General features: G+C 44.1%; 1 protein-coding gene across 1 annotated transcript in view; it reads left to right on the plus strand.

Annotated features, from left to right (window-relative positions):
- LOC126471622 (organic cation transporter-like protein) overlaps positions 1-11,036 on the plus strand; it is a 206,129-nt gene extending 195,093 nt beyond the window's left edge. Inside the window, exon 11 of the mRNA XM_050099858.1 lies at positions 10,727-11,036. Within this exon, the coding sequence (XP_049955815.1) occupies positions 10,727-10,808 (82 nt within the window). The 3' untranslated portion in view covers positions 10,809-11,036. The remainder of the gene's footprint in view (positions 1-10,726) is intronic.
- Positions 11,037-11,594: the final 558 nt, after the last annotated feature.

Raw genomic sequence — 11,594 nt, forward strand, 5'->3', positions numbered from 1 at the left:
TCTTAGATCACTTTTCGAATTCGATATTTCCGACCTGTCCGAAATTACAAAGTACCTGTATCAAGTCATTGTGCTCTAGGCCTGGGGGAAGATTTGGTATCCTGACAGTTTTCAGTTGACTGTTTGCGTTACTTATATTAACGGTACTAACAGAATGATCACGATGACAGAATTCTTTTTGTCTAGGTTTTTCAGTAATACTCTGTCTAACATAACTGAGCTATGCAATTTAAAAAATAAAAATAAACACGATACTTCTCATTATCCATTTGAATGAACTCCACATTATCGCCAGAAATACCGAAATTGTCATGCAGCTAGTCACTGAATTCCTGTCAAAGGCGAACCTCCAAATATTTTTTCCTGATCGAATCCATGGACATCATTACAACTACGAAGCAGAACCTCCGCTTCACGAACAATACAAAAAGACGATGAACAGAAAGAATTACAACTTGCAAGTACAGTGGCTGCACGAAAATGGAAATGAGCGCTGGGCGTCATTGGCCGGGAGCCCCCATACAGGGCAGGTCCGGCCGCCTTGGTGCAGGTCTTATTACATTCGACGCCACATTGGGCTAACTGCGCGCTGGATAGTGATGAAATGATGATAAAGACAACACAACACCCAGTCCCTGAGTGGTGAAACTCCCCGGGAATCGAACCCGAGTCCGTAGTTCGGCAATCCGTCACGCTGACCACTCAGCTATCGGGGCAGACAGGGGCTGCACAAGGATACTCCGAGCTAGGTGGCGCAGTGGTTAGCACACTGGACTCGCATTCGGGAGGACGACGGTTCAAACCAGCGTCCGGCCATCCAGAGTTAGCCTTTCCTTGATTTCCCTAAATCGCTTCAGGCCAATGCTGGGATTGTTACTTCGAAAGAGCACGGCCAACTCCCTTCCCCATCCTTCCCTAATCCGATGGGACCGATGACCTCGCTGTTTGGTGCCCTCCCCCAAATCAATCAACTAACCAACCAACCAGCACAAGGAAACGTGATATACATATACAGCAACACTTGCTTACGTTACAAGCCAGTCATACCACGGAGCGCCGCACGGCACAACACAGGCTGAACACTCCACCGTGACTTGAGAAGTCGGCGCACTGTCCGAAACACGCGACCCGCGGGCGCTATGCCTCCCTCCCCCCCCCCCTCCCCAAACTTTAAAGGTTATTTGTGAGTCCTGTCCCAATAACATAACGATAAATAGTAACAATATTAATAATTCCGTGAGGTTCAATGGCATGGTGCTAGTCTTTCTATTGGGCGCCACTGTAGCGACTTGTTTTTCCCTATCCTAACCCAGTTATCCAACGGGGAAAAGCGTGACTATAGTTTAAGGTGGAATCTGAACCACGTGTCGTTTCTGGCGTCTCCTCATATCGTTGAGAGGTGAAGACTAGGCGAAAACAAAGACTGAGAAATCCGTGGTCCGACCGAGATTCTATCCTGTGACCTCTCGGTTTTTCGGCACGCACTTTGCCGTTTTTTTTTAAATTTTTGTTTCTGTTTCTTTTGTTAAGAAATAAAAGAAAATGAAGACAAAAAAGATGGAAGCAGCAGGAAAATGCTTGTACCGGCAGGAAAGAACGGACAGTAAGCTCAGGCTGGATGGAGACAAGATGGGCAGGGGTGGTATGCCTGGCCATGATGCCTCTCCTCCGCCTGTTACTGTGCTTGTCCCTCACATACTGCTGGCCTTTTTTGTTCTTTTATTTTTTTTATAATTTGCTACAAAAAAAGAAAACATGAAACAGAATCACAGCTCATCCTACATGGCTTCCGCTATTTAAATAATAAAAAAAATATTTTCCAGACGTTGTCAGCAACAATTTTGTTCATTTCCTTTGTATTTATTAAAGAAGGAAACAAGAGAAACATCTCCACAGAAATGAAACTAAAACTGCGTAAGAACACTGCTGAACGGCACCATGACGAGAATAGCGCAAGGACCGGTTAACTCTACCGATACACTGACGACGAAATAGAAGGTTCAGCATATTGGCGAATAAATGGGGATACCATGGTAGGCGCAAACACTTTTCTAAGGGGTGTTGCAGCGTAGGTTGTGCTGAGAAATAATAGTTAAAAAAAAAGATTCGATACGTTGCACCGTTTCCGAGTTAATTAGCATTTACGTTAGACAATCAGGCCACTGCGCACGCAGATTGAAGCGGACTGCCAGAGACGGTGTCGCCAAACGTGTCCTTCATTTGGTTTCCTAAAACCGAACAAGAGAGCGATACAAAAATTGGACACGGGACAGTAGTAAGGGTCGAAACCGAGCCAAGGGAGGGGCAGTTTCGTGCACTATCATCTACGATATGAGAACAACTGACACGAATAGTATCTGATTGGCCGTTTACAAGCTTTTCAGATTGTTTCTGACCATCCTCTATAAACATCTTGCTTCCCCTGCGCAGGCGCACCAAACCCGACTAGCAGTGAATATTTCGGTAGCCGCCTATCGTTTACAGACCCAAAAAGTAGAAAAGGAGTTTCAATTCTCTTCACAACGCGCTGCAGTCTGGACCTTTGTTCTCTTTGGTTTAGACAATAGATATGGGCTCAATACCTAATGAAACGCAAATGGAGATATGTGAGATCCAGGTATATTCAGATTCGAAATCAAAAGTTAGTGAAGTTGGTGTACCAGAAGTTTATAAATATTTCCCTACCAAGTCTGAAAATACACGAAAATTTGCGTATATTATTTTCATGTATGGAAATAGTTATGAAGGAACGGAAATAGACCTGTCAGATCCGAGATTTCATACATTCACCTCAGTTCGTTTTTGAAAGTTATTTCTAGGAATTAGTTTTCTCCCGTAATAGGAAAGATATTAGCAGCAAATAGATATTAAGTTTCAGAAAGAAAACATTTGCCCAGGTCAGCTTTCGAGCTTGACATCCTTGGTGTAGATAGGCCTACTTGCCTCGCAGCAAAGAAAAACATTTCCTGTCTCAGATTACGTTACCGTGAGCTAACTGCAGAGGAGTGGACAAAAATATTCTCTTCTTCTTCTTCGGTTATCAACCCACAGGTTGGTTGGCAGCAGCACGCCATTCCGTTCTTTTGTCAACTTTCTTCTTCATATCTGCATAGGTCTGGCACCCGATGTCATTTATTACTTGTTGAATGTAGCTTAATCTAGGTCGTCCTCGGCGAGTTCTTCCTTCAATGATTCCTTCTAATATTCTCTTAATGAAATTGTTATGCCGTAAAATGTGACCTATGAAGGTTATTGCAACACGAAAAATACGACACATTATCATATGCAATACGGCGGAGAAAACATGCTGCCAAACGGTTCAAATGGCTCTGAGCACTATGGTACTTAACATCTGTGGTCATCAGTCCCCTAGAACTTAGAACTACTTAAACCTAACTAACCTAAGGACATCACACACATCCATGCCCGAGACAGGATTCGAGCCTGCGATCGTAGCGGGCGCGCGGTTCCAGACTGTAGCGCCTAGAACCGCTCGGCCACACCCACCGGCAAACATGCTGCCTTTCAAAACAGCTTCCCGTCGTTTCGGAATGGATGAATACAGGCCCTGTATGATTTCAAGGCAATCTAAAACCATTCTTCCTGCAAAGTAGTGGCAAAGTGAGATAATGATAATGGAGGTGGTCAATGATCACGTACCCTTCTCTCCAAAGTAGATCACAAATGCTCAATAACACAGAGATCTGGTGACTGAGGTGTCCAAGGCAGACACGACAACTTAACCTTGTCGATGCTCTTCACGAGTATGCAGCCAGATTTCATCGTCCTGACGACACGATATTTCGACCGTTCAAGTGGCCGCTATATTCATGTGAGATAGCAGGTGCCGGAACTGCGGTAACATTAGATACGGTGGCGCCTTTACCTCAGGACAGGCCGCTGCGTGTGCGGGAAAACTGAAATGGGTGCACTCCAGAGCATAAAGGAGCCGCCGTATTGATGTTACTTCAGTTCCGACGTGATTGTGCAGCTGCAATCTCCCCTTAAGATGCCGGCCAGGTGGACCTTCGAAATATCGTGTGTCAGGACGACGAAATCCGGCTGCATACCCGTGAAGAGCGTCAACATTTATTACACCGGAAAAATGTACGGAATAACAATTTATCCTCGTGCTCACAAAGGCACTTCTGGACGATGCGAGCTGTGTCAACAGGAGCCCCGCTGTCGTGGAACACAGATTGACAATTGGGAAATAAATATAGTACCATGGGACGGACAAAGCCAAAATGGTCACATAATCCTTGGCGGTAATGCGACCTTGGAGAGCAATTATGAAGCCCATGGAATACCACGATATGGCTGTCCAAATCATCATCAAAACCCCGCATGTTTCACTCTCGGGATGTAAACTAGGGCAGAGTTTGGAAACAGTGTGCAACAGGACTTATAGAAGCAAATGACTTTCCTCAATTGTTTCGGCATAATGTATTCCTGTTACGGGCATTTGTACCACTGATGAATTATTTTAGAATTGCATCTGGACCTGAATTTCTCTGCTTGTGGCTCTCCCTTCGTTCTGTTTTGTTACTGACACAGTTCGCGAGAGCGGCATTCAGTCCTGCAGTGACTTTTGCAGTTGTCGTCAGTAGTAGGGAGTTGGGGTTGCGGGAGCAATTTTGATATCAAATCGATATGCAAACTAATTAAATTGATCAGTTAATCACTCCCGCCCCCGCCCATCCCGCACCCGACCACGCCCACCTCCGCCCCAGATGACGTCACATGTTTTCTCAGATGCATGTGTGCCCCAGCCCCCTCACCCTCCCACTTCCATCCCACTCCCCTGCGCCACCCCCCTCCCCTCCTCAACCTATCCTATTGGCGGGAATTTCGAATTTTGGTGGGAATTCCGAATTTTGGTCGGAATTTCGAATTTTGACGGGAATTTCCATGTCCCAGGCCCGATCTGAAAACCCACCCCACCCCCCCACCCTGGAATTGGCGGGAAATTAAAATTGGCAGTACCCTTTCCGGGACTCGAAACCTGGTCCTTCTGAGCAGAAAGTCGAAGTGTGTTCCCCTAACACAATTAAACCACCAGAGGCACTTGGAATTGATGGGAAATTAAAAATGGCTGTGTCCTTTCCGGGACTTGAACCCTGATTCTACTAGATGGAAAGTCCAAGTGCAACCTCTAACACATGGAAACTGTCCAGATGCGGGAGAGGAAGGTTAGGTTAGTGTACTCTATTTATTTTGGTCGGGAAACTGATGCAAAGTTCGATCCTAATTACATAATTAATCACAAAGATCTGGCCTAATTATACAATCATATGCATAGTACTACACAAGGATGGCATAAAATTGCAATACAACACAAAAAATGATGATACCGTACAACTGGTGTTACCCTGCTGGGGAAATATTTTTCAATACCACTCGAAACTACCGACAGACATATTCAAACTCTACCCTACACCTACAAGCTGGCAGGAAAAAGGCTGGAGTGTAAGGTATTATTTTTATTCTTTTTGGCAGAAAATATGTTCAAGTGATGAGATGCTGGTGTTGGACGGAAAGGAGGTTAAAAAGTGTATTACCTGTAAGCATACAGTATCTATCGTTGTCTGATATCAGAGTTCGCTACAGATGTCTGCTCAAAAATCATCCTGCAGGTCAGGTAATCAAAGCCAATACGTGTTACCACGACTGATGGAAAAAAAATGTGTCACATTTCTAATTACACTTCGAAATTGTCGTGAAAAAACCAGCACTCGTAATGAACGGGTCATAATGCAGCACATGTACCGGGGAAATCGTCGTCCTAAAAGACTGCAAAGGAGGTGGTAGTTGAATGTGCATTCTCCTCAATAGACGTCCACAAAATGCGGAAAATAGAGGCCCCCTACCTCCCTCCCTCCGTCCATCCACCTACCGGGGGGGGGGGGGGGGGGGCACATGTTCCTTCAAATGGTCAGCTGCACTGCTGACCACCTCATGCTACGGGCAGGCAACTGTCCACCCTTTGCTGCCACCCTCTGTGGTCACACGCCGCACTTGGCTTTCCACCATGTGGCCGCTGCATTAAGGCGGCGGTCGTAGACAACAAAAGGGAAATTTAGTAGCATAGCCCCGCACATCCCGAGGATGCACCAAATGCGTATTCAAAAGTCGCCCCCTTTGCTGTTTTTTGCTGACCCATGCACGGTTGCAGACCCCATCAGGCCCACGCGATATGCGGCATGCATTTGATCTGGCGGCCCCTAGCACAGAAGGGAAATTTAAAGGCATAACCCCACCCATCCGGAGAACGGTCAGGATCAGAACCCGGCTTTCCACCACCTGGCCGCCGCCTTAAGGCGACGCTCCTACGCACGCACAGTAGCATGTATAGTCACTTAAACAGTAGGAGATAAAAGGACGGCCACCTCAGGTGCAACTTGTTCGTCTAAAATATAGTGACAGATGCCCCACATGCCGCCCTCCAGACAGAGAACGGCTGTGTCTGGCGACCACCACAGCAGACATGTCACCCCTTCCCTTGTCCACAGCAGCACGCCATTAGGCAATCGAGAACGATTGTATTTGACGTCAACACGTCTATGTCAAGCAGCTATTATAAAAAGCAAACACATTTGCGACCATAATAAATGTCCTCTTTCCATGAAAATAGGTAAGGTCCATTTTCTTTTAGTTTTATGAGCAAAATCGGTGTAGTTTTTAGGTTCGACTGCTGTCGCATCTCATTATTTTGTGATGTCCAGCGAAGTATACCGCCACCGATCACAAATGATCAGCAGGGACATGCCCACCCTGCATAAAATCAGGAAAAAAAACTTTGACTATTTTAATGCGAGAACTACCAATCACCACAGAATTTCCTCGTTAATTCCAAACCGCCATCAGAGTAAAGAAAAGTGAGAATTTAAACTCCAAAGAAAAAAATCTATATTAAGCTATTTCTTCCAGCTCGTTGCACAAATTACACGACCTGAGAGCGTTTCTCGCATTCAGTGTCTGCAAATAAACTCTCATGCATATGTGTATTACAAACATTTCAGACAATCTTTCACGCCAATGCCACATATGTCGGAAAAGAAAAACATATTCAGTTAATGTTTGACAACAATAAGCTATAATTCAAAAGAACATAGCTGTTTTGTACACTATGATAGTTCCCCTTTTACCAATGCGATGCTGTATGGTACTAGCGTTTACGAAACAAATCAAGAGAGCCTATCTCGCCCTGTGTAGGTGGGAGATTGAAATTTCGTTAAAAGATATCGCCGCAAGGAAAAAAAAAACGCTTGTCAAGAGTCATTCCGTGGTGCCCTAGCCATCTCTTCCACCCTCCAGGCAGCACGTCATTGATATCAAATGGATAGGCTAATTAATTAAATTGATCATGACAGTCACTTTGTATGGCCGGTAACTTTTTTTCAGCAGTTGGATTATACTCATCAAGTAGGACAACTGGGAATCCGTTGAGGGAACACGATGTTCTTTTCGAAGAACAATACTGAGAAATGACATCTGAAGCTGACCACAGAGGGATTCTGCAACCCACAACATACATTTCGCGTAACGGCCGCACTATTAAAAAACACGATGATAACGCCTATGTTACTATCACTCTGCATAAAAAGCAGTCTCGTGTGTACAGGCACATATGGTCCCAGAAAGGACACAGCCATTTTTAATTTCTCGTGAATTCCAAGCGTCTCTGGTGGTTTAATTGTGTTAGGGGGGTACACTTGGGCTTTCCGCCCAAGAGGACCAGGGTTCGAGTCGTGGGAAGGTTACTGCCAATTTTAATTTCCAGCCAATTCCCAGGTGGGGGGCTGAGTGGCTTGTCTTGCCAAAGAAATTCCCACGAAAATTCAAAATTCCCACCAAAACTCGAAATTCCCGCCAATAGGGTAGGTTGGGGGGGGGGGGGGGGTAAAGGAGTGAAAGGGGGAGGCGGCTGGGACACATGTGCAGCTGAGAAAACACTTGACGTCATCTGGGGGCGGGGTTGGGCGTGGTCGTGGGCGGGTTTGGTTGTTCAAAAAATCAAATGGCTCTGAGCACTATGGGACTTAACTTCTGAGGTCATCAGTCCCCTAGAACTTAAAAATACTTAAACCTAACTAACCTAAGGACATCACACACATCCATGCCCGAGGCAGGATTCGAACCTGCGACCGTAGCGCTCGCGCAGTTCCAGACTGTAGCGCCTTGAACCGCTCGGCCACCCCGACCGGCGGTTTCGTAGGGGCCGGGGGTGTTTAATTGATCAATTTAATTAATTTGAATATCTGTTTGATATCAAATGCACCTGTAACCCCAACTCCCTACTTCTGTCATCCCCTTGTTTTTCGTCACAGTTCAATGTGTCACTATCATTAAACACACACTTTTGTTCGATTTGTGAATTAGTGGATGATGTGTCTCCGATTTCTATGTATCCGGTATAAATCTTTGATGTGGTGTCTCTTGCAACACCAAACAATTCTGGTACCTCGGTTACGAAAGCACCCGGCATACGAGTACCAACTTGGCTATGTTCGAATTCACTTAGCTACGACATGACGCACTTATAACTACACATAGCACTGTTCTGACGACGACTGACGCTGAGGACATTGTACAGGTGTCGTTGATGGTCAAAAACGATGGTGCAACCTGCAGGCTTGGCTAGCTTTTTATTTATGTTCAGGCATGCTTTTCTCGCTGTGTTTCCATAGTTTTGTCCAATCCCCATATATCCTGCGCTCCCAGGCGCTAGTTCCACAGGGCCGTTGAGATTCTGCATGGCGTTCAGTATGGCCCTCCTGAACGCAACGACTACGTATTACCTAGAAGGTCCTGGGATTCTGACCGATGCGAGCGCCAACATTGCGGAACAATAAACAGTAGTCTCGATAGGAACGCTCCATCCATTGTCAAATTCCGTCAGATACTAATAGACGTTTCTACTTCTTGCAAAGGACATAACACGATCTTATCACAAACAAAAAACATTCGAATGAAAAAAACCTCTGCGTAATCATTTCTTATACGGTTTGAACTTTAATAAAACCGACAAACTGCGGTGACGGATTTCAGATTGGAAATGAAGGAAAAATGATCCTACGAACATGTGCCCGGAAATGCATCGTTGCCACGGCAGATGGCGCTGACGAATGAAAGGTCTTTTGACCACGTGGCGTGTGATTGACGCAGCGTACTGTAAGCAACAGAATGGTCCTATATTCACGTCGGGAACAAGCCGAGAAGGCGTTTGTGTACTGCCAAGCAGATGAAAAGCGTTGAGATGCAGCACGGCTATACCAAAACAAGTACTGTCTCAGACCCCAACCACGTCACACAAGATATCATGCCATATTTGGGCGTTTGTGTGAACATGGGTCCTTTCTGACAGACGAACGATCAGGAAGGCAACGCACTGTGCGTACAGCAGATTTGAAGGACCGGGTTCTACAGGGTATTGAGAAGAATCCTAATACAAGCTCCAGGCAAGTGGCCCGCCATCATAGTGTAACCCGGGGTACAATTATGTGTCTTCTGCATGACAACCGTTACATTCGCTATCATCTGCAAAGAGTGGAAGTATTATCAGCAGCGGATTTCCCTCTAAGGGAAGGATTTGGCGATAGTTTTTGCATCAGACCATTACAATTATGGGATTTCTGTCATCATAAATCCATGATGTGACATGTGAACGCGTGCATTGCATCCCATGGAGGCCATTTTGCACATTTGTTGTGACATGGATGCGATGCAGCTCTGTACTGCATTTCGGGACGATTTGTTGTGGTTGCACGCACACCGTCCATTTCCGAACACACGTTCGTAGAACTTTTTTTACCACTATTTCCAGTCGGGAATCCGTCCCTGCAAATTGTTAGTTTTGTTAATGTTCACCCTGTATACAGAATTTAGAGGATGATCGTGCTTCTTACTTTGTGCAGTTGGATTAGAATGTTAATGATTTGTATATGCAAGGAAGTGTAACACTTCACGCCAGTTTGACGTTTGTTGCACAGCTTTTCCATGATGTTGCAGTTTTGATGGCCAACAGTGCGTTCCGTTTTCAAGTGTTCGTTTTTCCCGCGCGCTGTTAGAGAATGAAACGGTAGAGAAATAGTATGAAAGTCGCTCAATAAACATGTCTTCGGCTTGTTTGTCTTCGTTGTTGGTCGTGAGCACAACTTTATGGGACAAGAACAAAAGCTGAGTGTCCTATTGACGTGGTGATCATTCCAGAAGGTGAGTAATCTTCAGACGTGGCCTTCTTCCGAATATGGGCCTCAGAGCTCAAAATTTTGCAAATATACCTCGCAAAATCGTTTAGTCAGTTAATTATAATATTTTAAAGTGATTTACTGTCCACCACATTCAACTAAAACACTAAATGGAAAATACTGGTTTCGACCATCGCCAGCCATCTCGAGATCTGTATCCTTGTCATGTGAACAATTTGTAATAAATCCACTACAATCAGTCACATGTACATGTATGGTAGCGTATGCCTCATATCCTTAAAAAACAAAACTCGGGACAATGAACGATATCTGATAGTGGTAATTCGTCTCAATGAAACTTTTCACGAGATTTCTATTTTTCATCCTCACGCGAAGTAAAACAATGAATTGGGAACTCTTTAATGTTACATTAAAACGACTTTCTTTAATTAATCCGAGAAGGTTCGCTACAAAAAAAACTGTCGAAACCGGTTTTGTTTGCGTACAAATAACTAAGTTCCTTCTTTTTTTTTCAGGGAAGAAGTGGGAGATCAGAAGAGTTACACCTACAAAATAGTCAACCAACAGGACCAGAAAACAGTGACGAGTAACTGTTAAGGAGATCGGAATTACGAGAAAAAAGTGGAAAATACTCATTCTGGAAATAAAAAAAAATCGTCTGCTGTTGAAAGGATGCAAAAGAACGAATTATTAGTTAAAAATTGGGATTTACTGGCCCATTTTCTTTAGTTTAAGAATTGTCATATTTGTGTTTCTCTGGCGAGTTAAAAATGTTGCCAAATTATGTTTACTGATATTACCTTATCCTTCAGAATATTGCTTTCATCTGAGAACTGTTATAAAAACTTGTTAACTGAAACGAAGTTTGAAGTATTATTATATGCAAATAATCCTTCAACGCACAAATCTTCTGCATTAGTAACCTTTCTTCAGAGCTTGAATACGATTTAATGTTTTTCATATCTCAGCGCTGGCGTGCACACACGAAACATTTGTACTTCTTTCATATTTTACTTCACGAAAGCCAGTTTTACGATAACAGTTTCATGATACGCATTTTGCCTACTGATTTTGGAAGGAAACAATAGCAACTCGAAGTAAAGAAATTTTCGGAACTGAAAACTCAGAAACAGAACTGTACAAAATACATAAAGTAAATTATAAGTAGCAGACACAAAAAATAATTCAATAGTTATTTTCGTGTTACTTCGTGCAGAAAAAGTAGAAAAGTATATACGTAAGTGTGGTAGCTTTCATAACGCAAGGAAAAATAAAAAAAATTTACAAATCAAGAAGTTTTGTGTCGAATGTGATGAACCCAAAAGACGAAACGCGTGGTTGTAGCGGTTTGTTTCAGGACAAGTAATGCAATTTCATATTCTG

Source organism: Schistocerca serialis, chromosome 3 (genome assembly GCF_023864345.2).
Source record: "Schistocerca serialis cubense isolate TAMUIC-IGC-003099 chromosome 3, iqSchSeri2.2, whole genome shotgun sequence".
In the NCBI taxonomy this organism is placed as follows: domain Eukaryota; kingdom Metazoa; phylum Arthropoda; class Insecta; order Orthoptera; family Acrididae; genus Schistocerca; species Schistocerca serialis.